The sequence below is a fragment of the Haemaphysalis longicornis genome, unplaced genomic scaffold, assembly GCF_048455015.1.
Source record: "Haemaphysalis longicornis isolate Haplotype H1 unplaced genomic scaffold, Haemaphysalis longicornis Haplotype H1 scaffold_12, whole genome shotgun sequence".
NCBI classification, from domain to species: domain Eukaryota; kingdom Metazoa; phylum Arthropoda; class Arachnida; order Ixodida; family Ixodidae; genus Haemaphysalis; species Haemaphysalis longicornis.
The window spans coordinates 115,366,491-115,385,389 of NW_027526225.1; the positions used below are offsets into that span (position 1 = coordinate 115,366,491).

The following is an 18,899-nucleotide window of genomic DNA, read 5'->3' on the forward strand; positions in this document are numbered from 1 at the left end:
TCCAGCTGAAGTACATAGATGCCACTCACGAAGTGGTCAGCCAGGTGCGGCACAAGTTGTCCTTGGTCTCTTCTGATACCACAGATGGCTCGAGTTGGGCGTTGGCTGCTGCACAGGTCGCGGCTGGTTGGCGCTGTTGACGGGCTTGGAACCTGTAGGGGGCTGGCTCACGAGTGTTTTTCACTTTTTCAAGTTTTCGGCATGCTGGGCTTGCTGTTGTCTGGGCTGAAAGTAGTTGGCAGGTGGTTCACCGACAGTATGAACTCTTTCTGGCTGTTGAAGGAATTCTGTATGTGCTTGACTTCCTTTGTGAGAACTGGCCTGACAGAACTTGGTTTCGCCACCCACCCGCGTCAAGCGTACGGCGTCCGGGAGGCTCAGAAGGAAGCGGAGGGAGCCACAGAAGCCGTACTGTTTGAATGGAAGCTCCTGGCCTTCACTGGTTTTGAATTCGCACAGAAGCTGTAGAGTTAGCGGTTGCTTGGCTGCGATGAACAAGGCGCGGATGATGGCTTTGATTGCAGCTCATTACATTCCCCTTTGAAAGCCATGGATAACTCGGGGCCCCTGAGTTTTCAGGAACTGCTTTCCTTCTGCATCGTACTGGTATGAGCTCCGACTGTAGGGCAACGCGCTAGCAGGTAAACACGGAGCTTCATATCAGTGATATGGTTAAGATCACCGCTGTGGCAAGCAAAAACAGCTCTGTGTTCGGCCACTGTACCTTTTATAACTGCGTGCTGGCTGGGAGTGGGCTGGCTGCGAAGCGTGACGATGGAATATTGGAGTGATGGCGCGCGAACACCGCGTCAGATGCGACGGTGTCATGCGACAGGGGCACTTCTTAAGGGCAATGTTTGGGCTACTAACACTTGCTATGGCGGCTGCTCTGGCAAAGGCAACGGATCATGTTGCAGGCAGTCTCTGGCGCTGTGTCTGGCAAGACTAAGTTTCGTGGCTGGGTCTAACGTCAAAGGCACCGCGGCAGACGAGGCAGAAGCCTTCACTGTTTGAAAAAACCGTAAAATTACGGCGCCCGGCACGGCACTGCAGCCGCAATTTCACCGTAGGTTCTCGCCTGCCGTAACCTCGAGTGACGCCAAAATTACTGTATTTTTCAAAAACCCCATGAATAACCTTTTATTGTGTATAACTGGCAACGAGTATCTGTATTTACCAATCAATTGAGCATCTATGTTGATAGCTACAGTTTTTTGCAACGCGTTTTTTATCAGAGCGAGTGTAATTTAAGGAACTAGTTTTTTTTTCGGACGAACATGGGAGCAGCTGCGCGGCGAAGCTATTTGCACTCTGTATCGTTGCGCGAGCTAGTCGCCGGCACCAACGTTGGCCGGCACCGACACGGGCAGATTCGCGTCTTTAATTTTCGTTGTTTCGGTGATTTTACTGCCATGGATTTACCTGCCGGACGAAGGAATACTGCCGAGAAGTCAAGGTAAGTGAGTAGTCAACCTCGTTTTCTTGCGTTATGTATGTAATGAAGGAGAGTTGCTCGCTAACTTTGGTCCGCGTAAGTGGTTAGCCCTAACGTTTTCAGTGACTCGTTCTGAGCGTTCCGTAGATTTTAGGGGTGACTTTTGTGCGCGGGTGTGACGTGTGTGCGCGCGAGAACGATTGTTGCACAATTTCTGGCCGTTTTTGAAGTGGTTGTGCCCTACTTTGCTAGCGGAACGGTTTGATTTCAAATGAAATGAGGGAACCTCGGGTGTGCGAATACCGGCATAGGTATTAAAAGCACGTCGTGTACTCCTAGTGACTCCCAGTAAAAGCACGTCGTGTACTCCTAGTAATTCACTGTTGGTTTGTTTGGTTCTTGGCTTTTTCGTCTTAAAATACGGCTCGAGAACTGTGCACAATAAATGGAATGATTGCCGTGCAAGTTTCAATAAAAATAATAAATTGGGTGATTTTCGTGCGTACAACGTCGGATTAAAATGCTATCTGGACGTTTTTTTGCATTTCGATTGAGGTTGCGGTGTTGGAAACGAGTCTGCCCGGCCGCACGGCTCGCTCATGCAATCGGAACTTTTTGACATGAGATGTTAGGATTAGCAACGTGCATGGAACCCGAATTTGTTCGCTACATCCGAACTGCATGCATGTCGGACCTCTGGTAGAGTAGTTTTGAGCAGCGCTGGTTGCGCCTCGGGCTCGGATTTCAGAACCGCGAATGTTTATTCACAACTGAGATCCTGGTAAAACTATTCAAAAATAGTTGTTAAATATTTGTCAATGTTCACGTCCAGCCAAATACTTTTCTAGCCGAGAGGGTACAACACACCTTGGTGATCTGAGGCATACAACATGTGGGATTTCGCCGGTTTAAGGCAAACAGCCCGCTTCTGGTGCCTGTCCTGTCTTTTTCTAATAACCTACATGTTGCAGGCTGCTGACTGGTGCAACTCTCATTCAAGATGGCTTATTTGTGAGGCCTACTTCAAAGCCCAAGGTTGTTTCCTCACCACACATCACCGACTGTTTTTCAGTCTATGAAAAAGTGGGTAACACATTTGTTCTACAGTTTATATGAGCCTTGCTATTATATGCAGAACAGAATTTCCCTAATCTGAACTTGGCATTTCGGGAAATCCTATTCTGACTCAGCGTAACAGCGTAAATTGTTAGTGTAGACTTACAATGGAAAAAGCACAGGATAGGAGCTGACTGTCATTTCTTTATTGCACACTTAATGTATTTGTGTACTATAAATTTGTGGTGACATAAATGTGCTGCACAACCTCGATAGATGCCAACAATTTCGTAAATTTTGAAATTTCAGCCGCACTGAAAATATTGGGATGAAAGCAAAAAAGAAAAAGAATGCTCAAGTGTGCAGCTCTTGCTGCTCATTAAAATCATTGGGTGGTTTGAATTAATCTAGAACCCTCCAATACTGCACCCTTCATAGGCCAGATGCCTATGAAGGGCCAGATAGGCCCTTCATAGGCCATAGGCACCCTTCATAGGCCACGTAAAACCCCAGTTTAAATTTACAAAGGCATAAAAAAGGTATATTAGACCCCTTGCCAACACAAGCATATGTGCATAATGATAAACTTAAATCTGCACGAAAGAAGTTCACACAGATAGAACTAAAGAGTACTGCCCTGAGTACCTGTTCATAAATAAAAGCTTTTAATAAGTTTTTGCGCTGGCTAGTGTGTTTTGCCCAAGAATACTAGCCTCATTGAAGTGCTGGTCGTGAGTGCATGCCCCACACAGGTTGAAAAGCCAAGTGGGCCAATGCCTGTTTCCTGAGTGACATCGTTACTCCTTTTTGTGACGCAGAGAGGGAAAAGTATACTTCGATTCAACAATTTACGCGCAGTAGTTTTTCTTCTGCTTGCATATAGGCTTGGGCATGTTGGAAAAAAGGGTGATGCCTTTTCGAAATGCCTGGTTTTATTGGAAGCACTTGTGCACCTGTGCAATATTTCTGTGCACATATACTGCTGGTGGTGACATATGATACAGAGCTGAAACTTGGTGCCTTGCAGAACAACTAGAAAGCACATTTAGGTCTGCTCATCGGGCCATAGAGCAAATGTTAGGAGTAACACTCATGGACAGGAAACGCACTACCTGGATCAGAGAGGAAACAAGAGTAGAAGTTCAAATAAAGAAAATAACTACACTTGGGCTGGCCATTTATTGAGATGAACCGACAAGTGGTAAACAATTAGGGTAACAGCGGATACGAATAGATTGGTCAACAAGAAGGGGAAGGCCATAAGCTGGTGGAGGGATTATATTAATTCGGGGATAGACTGTGTACTGTAGCAGGGCAGGGCAGGAGGGGTTGAAAGTCAATAGGAGAGGCCTTCGTCCTGCTGTGGACCCGAGTAGGCTGATGATGATACGTTCTTTGTGATAATGAACGGCTCAAAATTAACACGTGCTCTTGTCCTGTGCTCCTGCAATCGAGAGCTTATGTCCAATCTTTTTGCTGTTTGGTTATGTTTTCCAAGTGCCACTGTGCCTAGTAACATTTCCTTTTTCCAGAAAACTTTTTCGAGCAAAAGTTGGCTCTGTAAATTCACTTGAAGAATTTATTGCTCTCATTATTAAGACTGATAGGGTTTCACTACGGAATGTTTATTGTAAACAGTTTATACTCAATCTGTATGCCAGTGCACATTTGACTGCTCGTATAACAGCACGAACGGTAGAGAAAAAGACAACTTTAACGTATATGTTTGTGGCTGATGACTATTCTGTGGGCATGTAAAGTTTGATTGCTTGGTATTGTTTGACGAGTACTATTACTATTGCTGTGCACGTAATGAAAACTTGAAATTTTAAACTAAAAAATGCAGGAACAAAATTTTTGTTGTCTTTTTTCGGTGCTATTGGGACCTAGCGATTGTGGGAGCATTAATTGTGCCCCCATTAATCAGTTAATCATGGGGGAAATAATTTACTCATCGTTGACATTCTTTTGCAGAGCTTTTTTTAGTTGCGCCAGTTTGGCTTTATTGAAGCCAGCCCGACGGGTTACCACGATGAGCCAACCATAGTGGCATCACAGTTTTGGGCCAGGGTTGACTGATCTACAAGACATCACTTCTGCACAGTGCGTGATGGAGCCAGCAACATAGTTCTAGTTCTAGCTAGCCATGGAATGGTGCGGGTAGTTTCAGCTACAGGTTGTTGCGTGCAATGGAACTATGAGCAAAAACTAACCTGCATATGCAGGAAAAGAGGTAAAAATGGGAAAATATGTGCTATGTAAATCTTCATTCAATGCACTAGTGAAAGAGGGCCTAAATATCCGATGTATGATAGGACTAAACCTCTGTAGGCCTGGAGACATATCTGCTTTGAATTCTCTAAAACGGCAGTGCTTTGTGCGTGACCCTTTTTGATGCAGGTTGGCTGGCCACACACAAGCACAGTACCTTGACGTCCCCTCACTCTGTACTACATCGTGCATATGGCCCGACAGGAGCAGTTCATGCTGCCAAGCCCACAACACAACATGGCACTGGATATGTTGGTAAGTGTTCCATACTCTTTTCTGATGTGGAAACTATGCATAGGACTTAACATGCGTTATCCGTACCCATTGCTGTTCAAACTTCCTAGACAGATCTCTACGTGCACAGCATAGCCCCACCTTGGAAATATTAGGCTCAGTGCTTCTTTAAAAAAAATTGAGCAGAACTCTTTTATGGGGACTTCCATGTAGTGTGTAACAACCGTGGTTTGTGTGTCTTAGTTGCGGTTTTTTTAGACTGTTTAGAGTTGACTTGATTAAACTAGCCGAATGCAGTTGAACATGTTCATTTCCGAAGTACAAAACACAGGACAGAGGGACGAGAAAACACAGGAGATCTGAACTCTGAACTCTGAACTCTGAACAGGAGATCTGAACTAAAATAACCTTATTGGAGTTCCACAAGAAAATTTAACCCAGTATTACCTGAACTTTGGTTTTGTACGCCTACTAGCAGTAAATTTTTGGGTAACGTATACGTTTGGTATAGTTGAACTTCAAGATGTGAGCATAAGGGTAGCCTCCATAAATTTGATATAGTTGAACTTTAAGATGTGAGCATAACCGTGCATTCTCATTATTTTTTGTATTGTTTTCTTAAAGGCATTGTAAAATAGCTGATCATAATTGAGAGAGAGAAAATGTTGAAGCTGCAGATGCGTAGTGTGTAGCTTACAACAAAATAATGATCAGTACTTTGTACAGTGCCGGTAAGTCTGTCCCCACCGTACACCAGTGGTCCAGTGGATATCTGTATTACTTAAAGCGTATTGTTGGGCTTCACGTGTTTGCCAACTTGTTACAACTGCACAAGACATGACAGCGGACATAGACAAACAATGGGAATGACAACCGCATAGTTGTCTGTGTATACAGACACAAAAAGCCATTTGGGTGGTCTGCACAGCCCTCATAAGTGAACCCAAGTCATTGGTGTTTTTAATGCGTAGCTTTTTTAAAGCGAAGCTTCAGCGTTTTCAACGATGGAGTAACGTGAAAACACTCGCAAGAAAGCCAACTTTATAGATGACGAATTATCGTGCATGAAGTAGAAAAAAATGCTTCCTGTGCCTGGAATCCTACCTGGATCTCTCATGTTATGAAGCCAGCGTCTATCTGACTGCTCCATTTTGATAGTGTTGAAGCCATTTGAATTTGGAGAGGGATGCATGGACGTGCAAAATTTGAAAAATACGGCACCCCACCATGTAAAAACGGCGCTGGTTGAACGCAAAGCTTTTGTCATGTGAAATCAGATCTCAAAGGGCCAAAAGTCAAAGGAACTGCAATCTGAAGTCCAAACCGTCTGCGTGTTAAAGTCCAAACTCAGACACCAACCAAATATCCGTCACAAGAAAGCTTCGTTTTCCACCATCATTGTCGTTAGATGGAGAGGTGTATGTTATTTGGCTAGTAAGCGAGCGCTCCCAGGATTCAAATCAACCTTTTTCGTCGTTGGTCGTTTTTTGCTAGTGCTAAGCAACACTAGTGACATGATGTGGCTTTTTATAGCGGGAGTGAAGATGATGTGTATATAAGCAAAAGTTTTCTGAATTACTACCACTGATGCTACAGGTCATGTAAAAATTGCTTTTTACACATGCAGCCTTGACAACAATATACCAACACAAGTTTTCAAACGAGAATTAGTGTATTTTAATGAAGACTTCATCATTAGATTAGCTTTTCAGGAAATAAAAAATGGGCTAAATATTGGCAAGGAAGAAAGGCAAGTTAAAAGCAGAACATAACCGGAACGAGACTCGTGGGCAGCATGATACAACGTAAATAAAACAAAAATTCGCTGCCACGGTTTAAAGAGTGTTTGAAGAGAGGCAAGCCAGAAGCACAATGAAAACAAAAGATGAAGATTTTGACTCGCCCTGCCAACACGAGCACCGAACATGATGAGCACGTGCATTTGGACAAGCTTGAACTACAAGGTTACAATCAACTCTATTTGGTTGCTTGGTAAAAAGCGAGAGGATTGTTTGTGAAGGATATGCACTATTTGTGTTTCCCAATAAAAAGTTTTGGCCAACTTTTTATTTCATGCAAATGGGATACAGAAGCTTGTCTGTTTCAGTGCAGGTGTAGTCATCCTGGCCACTACAGAAAAAGGCAGGCATGAAAAGGTAGACAAAACAAGCAACCGACTAGCAACTGGTTCACTGACAAGTGGTGAGTCAACGCTTGTTTTGTTCACGTTCTTCCTTTGGACCTGTGAAACAGCCCCAAGATGTTTGAGACTGTCAAACAAGTCCCGTGGAGCATGGTGCCAAACTTGGCAATAGGTTTAATCAGTCACCCTTTTCGCACCAGCCTTTGATTTTCTGCTCACCCTAGCACATACACGTGTGAATTTATTTGGTGCAGAAAGAACCGCATTTACATGTCAGCGCTGGAATGCTTTATCATGTGTGGTAAAAATACGGCATAACTGCAGCTTTTTGTGTTCTCACTGTTAACAAAGCTGCATGATGTTTGCACTTGTAAGTGCTGTGTCAAATATGCTTGCCAATACTTGATGGCACTTTGAAGATTGTATTTTTTCTATTTACTTGCATGTTGAAGCCAGCCCTGGCAACATGCTCGCATGATTTACTTGCAACATTTTGGTGAGTATGGCAAAAGGGATATAAAAAGTGTAACTCCGAGAAACACTCCACACGATGATGATAGGGAGAAAAAATGTGCTGCTATTATCTCATGCATAGCACACTTACAAGGCTAAACAATATTGCTGTGCACTGCAGGGTAGCTGTGGCTATTTTCAGCTGAATAACGCTGTACCTGCATGTGCAGGAGTTCATCAATAGCCAAAGGATAGTGCAGAGAGGGTGGTTGATCAAGCATGCTGCTTTACCCGCTCCTGCTTCTTAAAACCATGTTTACTTCTTTTGAACACTCTGGTGTTTAAATGCTTGCTTCTTAGACTATGAACTGTGCGATCACTAGATATCTCAGATCTCATTTCCAAGAGGTTTGGTTATTGTCTGTAAACACATCCGTTTCGTTTAGACATTCTGAGCAGTGTATGTATGAGTGCACGGATTTCTTTTCTGTTAAAACTATATTGGTTATTGTGCCGTCTAGGGGCTTGTGAAAGCAATTTTCTTAATAACTCTTCAATAGTAATGAAATGTATTTGTCTGAAGTCGGTTTTCAGGAAGAAAATCGATTGTGGCTGCATAGTAACTCAATTATTTGGTGCGGCAGTACGTAATATATGTTGTTTATGAAAGAGTATGGCACTTGTTACCTGTGCTTTAGGTTTCATGTTTCATGTACTTTTATGCAGAGGCTGAGCTGTGCAAAGGGACCTATGAACTGGGAATAATTTGTGAGGACAACTTTTTGCATCAACATTGTGTTTGACAAGGTAAAGGCAACAAAATGCTGTTGCGCTTTGTGTGAGGAGTGGTGTGTTCACTTTGCCGAGTAGGCTGCTCAGACCCCTTGAATGACTTTCAGTACCTGTATTTGTGACCCATTGGTCTACAGGACCACAAACAGTTTGACTCTCCTACTTCAAACTTTTTTTGTTTAATTCTGAGCTTCTCTGAACTGGAAAGCTTTGGAAGTTACGAACCAGCTCTACTTCTTCACCTGCTTTTTATGGGTATCTGTCGAAGTTTTGAAAATATGGCTTAGAGGGCTAGGAAAACATCCGTGTCGTTCAATCACTAGAACCCAATTAAAAACACTGCTGTATTCTTAAGTACAAAAACAACCATTACAAGTGAAAAAAGAAAGTTGTTTTTTCAAGGAACGAAAAAACAACTAATTGCCAAATACAGCTGATGTTATTTAGCATTCTGTTGGTTGTGAAAGGATTAGATTGTGAACTAAATTACTTTACCCACACTCCCTTTCCTCCACTCTGCTTTGATTGTGCAATCGACCCCTCACTGCGCAAAAACAAACACTTACTGACCAAAAGCTGCGGGGAATTTTCCACCTATGCAGGGGATGTTAAACGCAATATCTTAAGTAGGACTACCTGCATTAACTCACTGACGTGCCTGTCTTTGTAGGCACTTCTTTTTACCTGAGATGTTCATTTTCACCGTCTTCCACAGTAGGGGAGTGAAGTACAAAATGTTACAGAAGGCCTACAGAGAGCACACACAAGTACAAAGGCCCACAGGTACAAAGGTTCAAAAAAACCACATCCAAAGTAAACATAAAAGTATGTGATTCGAACTAACATAAGAAAAGACATTGAGCTAGAAAAATTGGTACAGGAATGGCTATGTGGCAGCTTTGAAGTTGCACAATTTGTGCGTGAATGATGTGTTGTGGAAGGCCATTCCATTCGATGCACTCTGAATGGTACATCAATGGAGAGTAAGTATTATGCAGTCCTGCCCAGCAATTAAAAATTATTCACTGAAAAATATAGGCCTGCTGCGTAATTTGAAAGAAAAAAAAAGTAGCGTGTGCTAGAAGTGAGTAGCTTGGTTTGTAAGACTTTGTAACTCAAGCTGTATATTTTTTAAACACTAGATTGGCAATGTTTCGCTGATAGAACCCTTACCAGGACCAATTTGTTTGCAAAATGTTGACAAGCCAACTTTCTGTTCCAAAATTTGCGGCAACTTATTCTGTATAGCTTTTGAGTCTTCTATTTACTGTTCTAGATAGCGTGAAGTGCTGTTTGATATAGCCCTTTTATTTTTTTTTTCAGGACACCAGTTTATTGCTCTTTTGTGATCATATTTTAAACAGTATTTACACGGCTGCTTAATCATTTGACTTGCATTGTTGGCATTGCAACCGAACATTGTTTATTTTCTTGCACAATCCTAAAATCACACCCAGCTGTCCCACTTCGAAATTTTACATTCCGGTAAAGGTCAGTTCGCTGATTTAATATATGGCATAAATGCGTGCCTTAGTATGGACTCCGAGCAGTACTGCTAATCGTGAATAAATGTTTTGTGTTGTTCAGGATTTTCATTTTCACTTCAAGGAAAAATGGCAGCAATTACATACACAAAGGGAGCCACATCATATTTTTGGAGGGTTAATTTCTATTTTGTAATTTGTGGTGTGTCAATTAAATGTTATTTTTTGCAGCCATCCGCATAGTTTGAAGATGAGAATTGTATTTGATATTTGTCTGTTGCAATATAGTCATCGAAAATATTTTTGTCTTGTTTACTCTTTTCAAGCACACAAATACAGAAAACTCCCATAAGCTGGATGCCAGGTACGTTTTCTGAGCATTGTGGTGTGATATAGCACAAAAACGATAGCAATGTGAAAAGAAAGTGTCAGTACAAGTGTTGACTACCAACTCGTTTATTTTGCTGCGAATATGGAGTTATGAATTTGCTGGCAGTAAAAGAAATGGGTTGCACATTAGCACTTGCATACCGTCTTTTCTTTTCAAGTTGCGATTGTTTCTGTGTTTTTCTCCGCATGACAAACCACTTAAATTTATGGTAAAAACAACCATTAACTTTTGATACCAGAACATTGGCGTAACTAAGAGTAACGCCTCTGAAACCGTACATGTCCATCCACGGTGGTGTTTCCGTAGGCTAGTTCTACGGCATGGCACTTGTAAATGCTGGTATGGAACTTTTGCCGTGAGGTTCAAGTACGGCTTCACAATTGTACTTGTGTGGTACGGCTTCTCACCGTTGCACTGGCCTTACGGTAATTGTGCCGTCGCTTGCAACTACAGCTTCAGTAGTGTTTTTTTCGTTTGATGGATACTTGCCAGCATCAAGAGTTAGCGGTCATTGTTACCGTAAAGTTACGGGAAAATGTTTTACAGCTCGCTTCAACCGGGGGGCTAGCTTCATGCTGCTGCCGAATGTGGGCTTCCAGTGACCGAATGAGCTCTTCGTTGAAACCGGCAGTGTCCAGCTGTCGCCGTGCCAATTCTTTCCGTATGAGGTCGATGAATAGGCGCGACGTTGTCACTGAGACGAGCCGCTCCCACACAATTCCCGGCATGATATTCCGCCGAGCCGGATACACGCAGGCGGTCACACGCAAAACACAATCTTGCTGGAGCGTCCGCCAGCAAGATTGGTGGACGCTCCAATCTTGCTGGTGGTCTAGACCACCCCCAAATGTGTGTGCATCACATCACCCACACGCGCGCTGATGTAATTCTGCCTGGATCCACAACGGTTACGTATACATTCTAAAATGTCACATGAAGGAAATTTTGAGCAATCGTCAGCGTTACTTCAGTAACCAAAATGACAGAGAAACTATCAACTCTGCAAGTTTAAGCCACTCTATCATGTTGTAGCCTCTTCTGTGTCTATCATGTTGTATCCTGTAGCCATGCTTCAGTTTGAACATCAGGGCCTCTGTTATCCAATGGAATACTTTAACTGTGTCATTACTGTCCATTTCATGCTGAAGCGTGGTAGTCTGTAGCATTTATGTATGCGTGACCATACCATTACGCATGTTTTCTTGGTGCACTCCGGGAAACAAAATGCTGACTTGTTTCGAGCGTCGCATCATGCCCAAAGGTCATGCTGGGTCTGTACGACTGTCCAATGCTCTGTTTTTTGGTGGAATAAGGAGCTTCCCAACTTAATTTCCATTTCCCGTGTCACTAACGAAAACTACAAAATTCTTGTGCGCCCTATACATTCCAAAACCGTCCATGCTCTTACACTGTAAAGACTAAACCGGCAGTCTGTATGCGGCTGAACAGTGGCAGTGCACGAGTGCGCTAAAAAGTTTCTCATTTCATTAATGTTTGAAACCAAACTGGTAGAACCTTATTATGATTCCTTCCTCAGATCTTACGACATAATTCCAAATGTGGCAAGATTTTGCTTGACTTGCACAGGACATGCCTAACCGCAAGAGCATGGTCACACACCGCCGTCTTTGTGTTATTATTTTTTCTTGCTAAATTTAATGTTTGGTATGGTATTGAATAATGAACTTAGCAGTGGCTTGCTATGCCATATCCAGGAGTGGTTCTTACACTTAAAGGGATGGCCGCCCCAGAAAAGTTACTGTTAGTACGAGCCTTCATGTAGGCTATAGGGCATTTATGCAGGAAGCATTGAATACTTGACAAAGAATAATGCAACTATTTCAGAACCCCAAGAGAGAGCTCAGTACAGCAGACTCGACATTTGGGCTGTACTGAAATGTCGACCAGCTTCTTATGTTCGCTCAGAGCTCTGATAGAAGCTACGAGATGGGCTGCGTTAGACTCAAAACAGAAACGGAAATCACAACTGGCATGGCTTGACAAATACCGATGGCTGAATTATTCCACTTTGCGTGAGGGGTAATCCTGCCATGTTCATGTAATTTTCGCCATTAACAGCGCTGTTCTTCTGCTTATATCTGTGTGTTTATGGTTGGTATTTTCTGAAATTATTGCTAGCAATATAACGCTTCTTGTATGCATGATTCATAGCCTGCCGTTTTTTTTAGCAAAGCACCTGCGCTACACATATATTTGTAGTGCAGGTCTTATCTTAAAAGGAAACGAGAGGCTAAAGTAACGTAAATTATGTTATAACGTAAGTGCATAAATTCGATGCAGACTGCACAGAATGAGCTCCATTGGCCTTACACTGGAAGCTGCTGTACGGGCGTAGAATGCTTATATGCCAAAAATTTTCTTTTGCATTTGGGACAAGAACAACTAAATGAAAAAATCTCATTCTTGCTGCAGAACTGTGACCTTCCCAAGAGAAAATAGTAGTTGGTACCACTGTTTTATGGTTAAATTCCCAGCTGGAACTAGCTGGTACCAGTTGGGACCAGCAAGGACCAGCTGGGCCCAAATGGGAATTTAACCATACACCACCTGGGACCAGTTACATTTTCTCATGGGTTACCTTCGGAGTCGAGGTATGGCGATAGTCCCGGGGACGTGGGCTGGTCACAATCGGGTACACCGTGGTTCACCTGAAGTCGCTCTATATATACATGTCGCAGGGCCGCCTGGAGGGCTTGGAGCTGGGCGTGCCTGCTGCCTGTTTCGGGCAAAGGTTCTGCGCCTGGAGAGCCCCATGTGCGGACGTGTCGGATCGGGAGCAGCGCAGGTGCTTGCCCTAGGCGAGGGCTTTTCACTGCTCGGCCCAGAAGATAGTGCTGGTAGCCCGTACATGCCTGGTAATGGAGAGGGCTCATTGGTGTGAGTACCCCCTGCCCTTGCCAGCAGCTGGTTCACTCCCTGTGAGATGTGCGCGTTGTGGACCAGATGGGCTGGTTCATAGCCATTTGCGGCACTGTTGCGGCAATGGCAAAGCTTACGTAGAACACCTCTCTGTGGTTACCATGCACACACAGGCTCTCCATCGTGGGCGTCAGACTTGGACTGCGATATGCGAAGGCCCTGCACGCGAGGCTGGGCGCTTGGTCGTCGCATCAACAGCCTCCTGGGATGCTGCAGAGGCGCCTGCCAGCTGGCCCCCTCTCTGCCTTCTCGACGTTGTCCAGGAGGCGCATAGGTACGATGCTCCTTTGGTGCGCTCCAGTTCCAACGTAGTGAGGCTCACCAACCCCGTATTTCGAAAGTCAACTTACCTAATGACATAAGAAATTCGTTCGTAAGGGCCGTAAAAGGTAGCATGAGAGAAAGCCAGCGTGCATTTCAAAAGTCATCCATATGAGAATTCAGTGGCCTTGTCGAAGTGGAGCAGTGAGGTTCAGTTAATGCAGGAGGAACGAACCTTAGGGGGTTCTGGATAGACAAGCAAGTTGGCTAAGGCGGTGGTCTTCGAGGGGCTGGGGGATCGTGTTAACGGTGCCAGTTGAGAGTACGCGTATTGTAGAGGGGTTAGCTGGAAGGCGAAGTGTTGCTCTGTATACCCTGCGCTGTAAAGCTTGATTGATTGTATCGCTTAACGCGCCGACTCAACGCAGGCGACGAGGCGCGTTTTTTAGGTGCGTAGCACCTTAGGACCTCTGAATGTCCGTCCGCTTCCGTGCGCGTAACATTTAAAATCCCAAAAAGATCACACAGGCACCGGCAGGATTCGAGCCTGTGTTTGGTAGACCAGACAGAGGTAGTGTCAGTCGTCTTATCCATTGAGCTACGACCGTGAGTTAGTACCCGAAAGCAAAACGGCTTACTCCCTCGCCTGTAAGGGTGCGGAGTACCTTAGGACCTCCCAATGTCCGTCCGCGTCAACCGTGCGCACACCACCATTTAGTGAAAATCTGTGCGGAAACTATCTAAAAGTGTACAAGAGCACTCCAAAACACTCGAAAACAGGCACTAACATAATCTAGCAACGAGATTGGATTGGATTGGAAAACATTTATTGCGCATAAAAGTGGGTGGCTTTCTCAGTCTAGATTGCCGCGAGCTAGCGCAGCTGCTTGGGCGCGAGTGATGAGGCGTTCTTGGTCCTCGCACCGTGAGCTGGCCAGCTCGCGCTCCTACTGCTCAGGGGATGGGGAAGGGAGGGGGTTTGGCGCGTAGGGGCATTCCCACACCAGGTGGTAGGTAGTGTTTGGGACGGTGCAAGAAGGGCAGTTGTATAGGGGTAAGTGGAGGGAGAGATGTAGTGGAGTATCGTGGTGTTGTAGAATGTGTTGGTCTGCAGTCGACGCCAAATGCGAGCCGCCTGTGTGCTGAGGGATGGGTGAGGAGGAGGGTATTGAAGCCGCAGTTGGTGATAATGATTTCAGTGTATCGGGGAGAGACTGGCGGATAGATGGAAGGTTCGGAAAGGTCCTCTTCCGTCGACGAAAACGCCCGGAATGTAAGAGCGCGGGCAGCGGCGTGTGCCGCCTTGTTTCCCTCGAAGGAAGAATGGCCTGGTGTCCATACGAGAAAACGCGCAAAAGCACCGATGTAGTCAGGTTGTGATCAAGTGTTAATACACAGTGACTGCATGGAACTACGCTAAATGGCGCTACGCGGAAACACGAGATGGCGCCGCGGCGCACCGCGTATGTAAGCGGGTTCTGAAAATCCCATACCCTCTTCCCGCCATGGACGGAAACGAACGTAAAACGCGTCACGCTGCTGCTAACGTCTACGAAGACAACGAGCTTCCCCGAATACGAAACCGCGGCAAGCGGAGGAAAAGTGACTAAAATCGAATGACGGTCGGGGCGCAAATCGGATTTCACTCGGGGTGCAACTTGGATGTCACGGTCCCCGTACTCCGCACCCTCGCCATTATCCACGGAGTTGAGATGCTGCCATTTTTTTTAACGTGCGCCTAACGTGCGCCGAAATCTCGTACACACGGGTGTTTTTGCTTTTCTCCTCCATCAGAAAAGCGGCCGCCGCGGCCGGGAATCGAAGCCGCGACCTCGTAGAAGCATGACTGAAAGTCTATAAACCTAATTTCATGTAATCTGTGGTGCCTAAGGATGCTTATCGGCCTGCTCCCTTCCCTACTATGGAGGTGTAATAAACCGGGTCGCCAGCCCGAAGCTGCTTCCGTTCCTGACTGCTGCATATGTGTAACTTTGGCTTTTTCTTCTTGTTCTTTTTTTTCAGATGTTGCATTCACTTGGCTTCAGCGCGCTGGCCTTGTTCGACCGACAAGTCAGGACACCTCTTTGAAGTTCCAAACCCGAAGCGCGTCCAAGGCTGCCCGTGTTCTGTACAAGCTTGCAATCCTTCACGCCGCCAAAACAAGACGTCGTAGCATCTCGCCATGTCACTCATACTCCTTGCTTCAATTGCGAAAATAAAAGAGTTTTCTAAATATTTTCTGCCTCTATCAAGGCTCCTGAGCTCGCTGGCCACGCCAGCTTGAGCACAGTGGCGTGCATGTACAGATTTGAAAAGAAACAATTAAAAATATGAATATAAAGGGGAATTTGGATGGGAAACAACGCTTTAGAACAAACCCTCACTCACTAAGATTTCTGAATACGAATAAATAAGATCACATAAAAACTCACGTCGAAGAGAAAACTTACACACGTGATGTGAACGTTTCCCTCAAAAGTTCTAACATTACGCTGCACGCAAGGGAGCAAATTCCGACTTTCCTAGGCAAACCTCTCCAATAAACATATTTCTCTCTCTCTCTTTCTCTCTCGGGTGCAAGGACTGACACCCTTCTGCGGGGCTTATACTTCCACAGTTCCAGTGAAAAGCTTAACTAAAGAACGCTTGAAAAGACCCCCTTTATCAGCAAAAGATATGCCCGATAACATGAAAGTTCTCACCCTTCGAGCCGAAGTATTGTGCACTATGGTCAAAACACGGCAAGTTTGCTGAAAGGTCCGCGGATTTCTAAATTACTGTCTCCGTTAATTAATTACGCGAAACTCGGTAATGCGTGGCTAATTACAGATTCGCAGGCTTGTGGATGTGAAGGGGCGTATATTTTGAGCGTCCCGAAAATCTTTGGCCTGAACGGGCGTTGTCTAACCATTCTGAAGGCACCAAAAGGCGCAAGAAAGGCTCTAAGAGGCACGATTTGCGTCGCCGTTATCAAGAAAATCTTTTGCTGATAAGGGCGGTCTTTTCAGCGAAACTTTTTTCCCTCAAAGGGTGTAGATATAGCCCTGCAAAAGAGAGTCAGCACGTACACCCTCAAGGGAGTCAAAGTTTACACCTTTTCGCGCAGCCTAATGTTACACCATGGTTACACCTTCGAGTGAAAAGTTGTGCTAAAGAATGCTTGAAAATACCCCCCTTATCAGCAAAAGATTTTCCTGATAACGGCGACGCAAATCGTGCCTCTTGGCGCCTTCCTTGCCCTTTTCGGCGCCGCCGGAATGGTTCGAAAGCGCCCGTTGAGGCAAAGACTGCATGCGGGCTGAGTTGAAAAAGTTTTCCCGCTATTTTTTTTTGTGGGGCTACCATGGTTTCCAGACCAGGAATGCCCTCCCCGCTAAAAGAGCGGCTGCAGGTGGTCGCCAGTTTATGTTCATTTTTTTGTACCCAGTCCGCTCTGGGTACAAACCCCTGCGCGCTCGCGCCGCGTGCTCTGGCTCGGGCCCGGGTGCGGATCTGTCAGTCCGCAGCGCGAGCCCGCGGTGCGAGCGCGCAGGGGTTTGTACCCAGAGCGGACTGACAGATCTGCGAAAAAAATGAACATAAACTGGCGACCACCTGCAGCCGCTCTTCTAGCGGGGAGGGCATTCCTGGTCTGGCAACCATGGTAGCCCCGCAAAAAAATGACGGGAAAATTTTTTTTTTGCGGAGCTACCATGGTTGCCAGACCAGGAATGCCCTCCCCGCTAGAAGAGCGGCTGCAGGTGGTCGCCAGTTTATGTTCATTTTTTTCGCAGATCTGTCAGTCCGCTCTCGTTACAAACCCCTGTGCGCTCGCGCCGCGGGCTCGCGCTGCGGACTGACAGATCCGCACCCGGGCCCGAGCCAGAGCCCGCGGCGCGAGCGCGCAGGGGTTTGTACCCAGAGCGGACTGACAGATCTGCGAACATAAACTGGCGACCTCTTTCATTTCTTTTACTTGGTCTGTTATCACATTACTGTTTCTTTACTTAATTCAGTACATGTATTTCTATCGTCGAATAGGACTCCTCTGGTTTGAAGCGAAATATGGGCAACATGTGAACATTATTTGTTTGCCGCTGTGCTTTCGGTGCCTCTGATTAGTGCTGAACGCTTTGGTGAGTGGAGCAAGGGAAGACAACAATCGGGAATCATTTTATGCATTTTTATTGACCACGAAGGAAATATATTCTCTGTCAGGGCACACTTGCTTTGGAGATGAAGGAGCCCGCTGGCCAAGCAAGTAGGCGGGAGACATAACCAAACGTCTTTTGACTCTTTGCAGCGTCAACAGACACTGACGCCGCCATCACTACGAACACCGGAACGCGCGCACACTGTTTATTTCCGGTGAGTTTGAAGCAAACGCCCCCCTGGGGGTGAAAACTCAGTCGGGGTTCCCCACAGGCTCACATCCTTCGCACAGGTAATGCACCACTCTGGCAGGGCTGCTACAGCTCCTCTGTGACGATCTGCTTGGGGCTTAGCGTCACGGATGCGCTTTGCGACAGTTTTTCGCATTGCCACCATGCATAATCGAGCCCTTCACTGCACATTTACGTACAACACTTGTCGATACTGAATCGCTAATATTTGAGCAGCTACATCTGATAACACTCTGGTATGGCACGCCATGGTTTATCTGGACACAAATTGGTGCTGTTAGAGCCCATGAGAAAACTAAACAGTACGGCGAGTATTACACACAACTCTACGAGTGACGACAAGAACGGGCAGACTTCTGTCCGCACGCCACTTTGCCGGCGGCTACGCCGAACTCCCCTGTACAAGTTACACACAACAGTCCGTTTACCTTTTTCGCAGTCCGGGGCCAAATCCTGGGAGGACACGTTGCCTAGAATGAACACTTTTACACCAGCCAGAGAACAAAGTACCCGAGTAAGAACTTCGCTTCATGCCAACGGTGCGACGTTAACACGGGGTCAAGGGGTGTCCCTAACCGCACTCCTAGCGAATCATTTTTTGAATTATGCTCACTAGGAGTGCGGACTTATTCCCTTTTTTTTTCTCTCCCAACTTTAATGAGCGCCATTATGACAACTAGGATTTGCTAAAATACTGTTCGAAACGAGATACAAGAGACCGACACAGTACTTGATGTCGCTCGAGCCGACAGAGCCAGCGAGCCGCATCGACTGTGTACAAACGACAAAGGCAGTACTGCGGTTTCGAACAGGGTTTACTTCCAAGACAGGCGCAGCGACGGACAGCTCGACTCGAACGGCATCAGTGAAGGCTCGATGACGGCACCGTCCTCCAAGGTGGTAACCAGGACGCATAGATAGGAGGCGGTCTGCACCAAGAGGCAAATCACGTTAAAAATGTTACGTTTAGGGAGATCACCATTCCTTACCGATTGCAAACAGGGTTTAATGATTTCAAGAAAGGCGCAGCCATGTACAGCTCGACTCGAACGGCATT

General features: G+C 45.6%; 2 protein-coding genes across 3 annotated transcripts in view; one reads left to right on the plus strand and one right to left on the minus strand.

Annotated features, from left to right (window-relative positions):
- Window positions 1-1,288: 1,288 nt before the first annotated feature.
- The window catches only part of LOC144161805 (uncharacterized), a 53,247-nt gene continuing 35,636 nt past the window's right edge, over window positions 1,289-18,899 (plus strand). Inside the window, exons 1-9 of the mRNA XM_077692403.1 lie at window positions 1,289-1,456; window positions 2,407-2,518; window positions 4,892-5,017; window positions 7,104-7,198; window positions 7,596-7,635; window positions 10,195-10,232; window positions 12,959-13,157; window positions 13,313-13,473; window positions 15,483-15,498. Of these exons, the coding sequence (XP_077548529.1) occupies window positions 2,511-2,518; window positions 4,892-5,017; window positions 7,104-7,198; window positions 7,596-7,635; window positions 10,195-10,232; window positions 12,959-13,157; window positions 13,313-13,473; window positions 15,483-15,498 (683 nt within the window). The 5' untranslated portion in view covers window positions 1,289-1,456; window positions 2,407-2,510. The remainder of the gene's footprint in view (window positions 1,457-2,406; window positions 2,519-4,891; window positions 5,018-7,103; window positions 7,199-7,595; window positions 7,636-10,194; window positions 10,233-12,958; window positions 13,158-13,312; window positions 13,474-15,482; window positions 15,499-18,899) is intronic.
- LOC144163320 (uncharacterized) overlaps window positions 18,640-18,899 on the minus strand; it is a 1,889-nt gene continuing 1,629 nt past the window's right edge. For both annotated transcript variants that reach the window (XM_077694249.1, XM_077694248.1), the window contains exons 4-5: window positions 18,832-18,899; window positions 18,640-18,771 (exon numbers count right to left, since the gene is read on the minus strand). The exon at window positions 18,832-18,899 is cut by the window's right edge and continues 65 nt beyond it. In XM_077694249.1, the coding sequence (XP_077550375.1) occupies window positions 18,705-18,771; window positions 18,832-18,899 (135 nt within the window). In that variant the 3' untranslated portion in view covers window positions 18,640-18,704. The remainder of the gene's footprint in view (window positions 18,772-18,831) is intronic.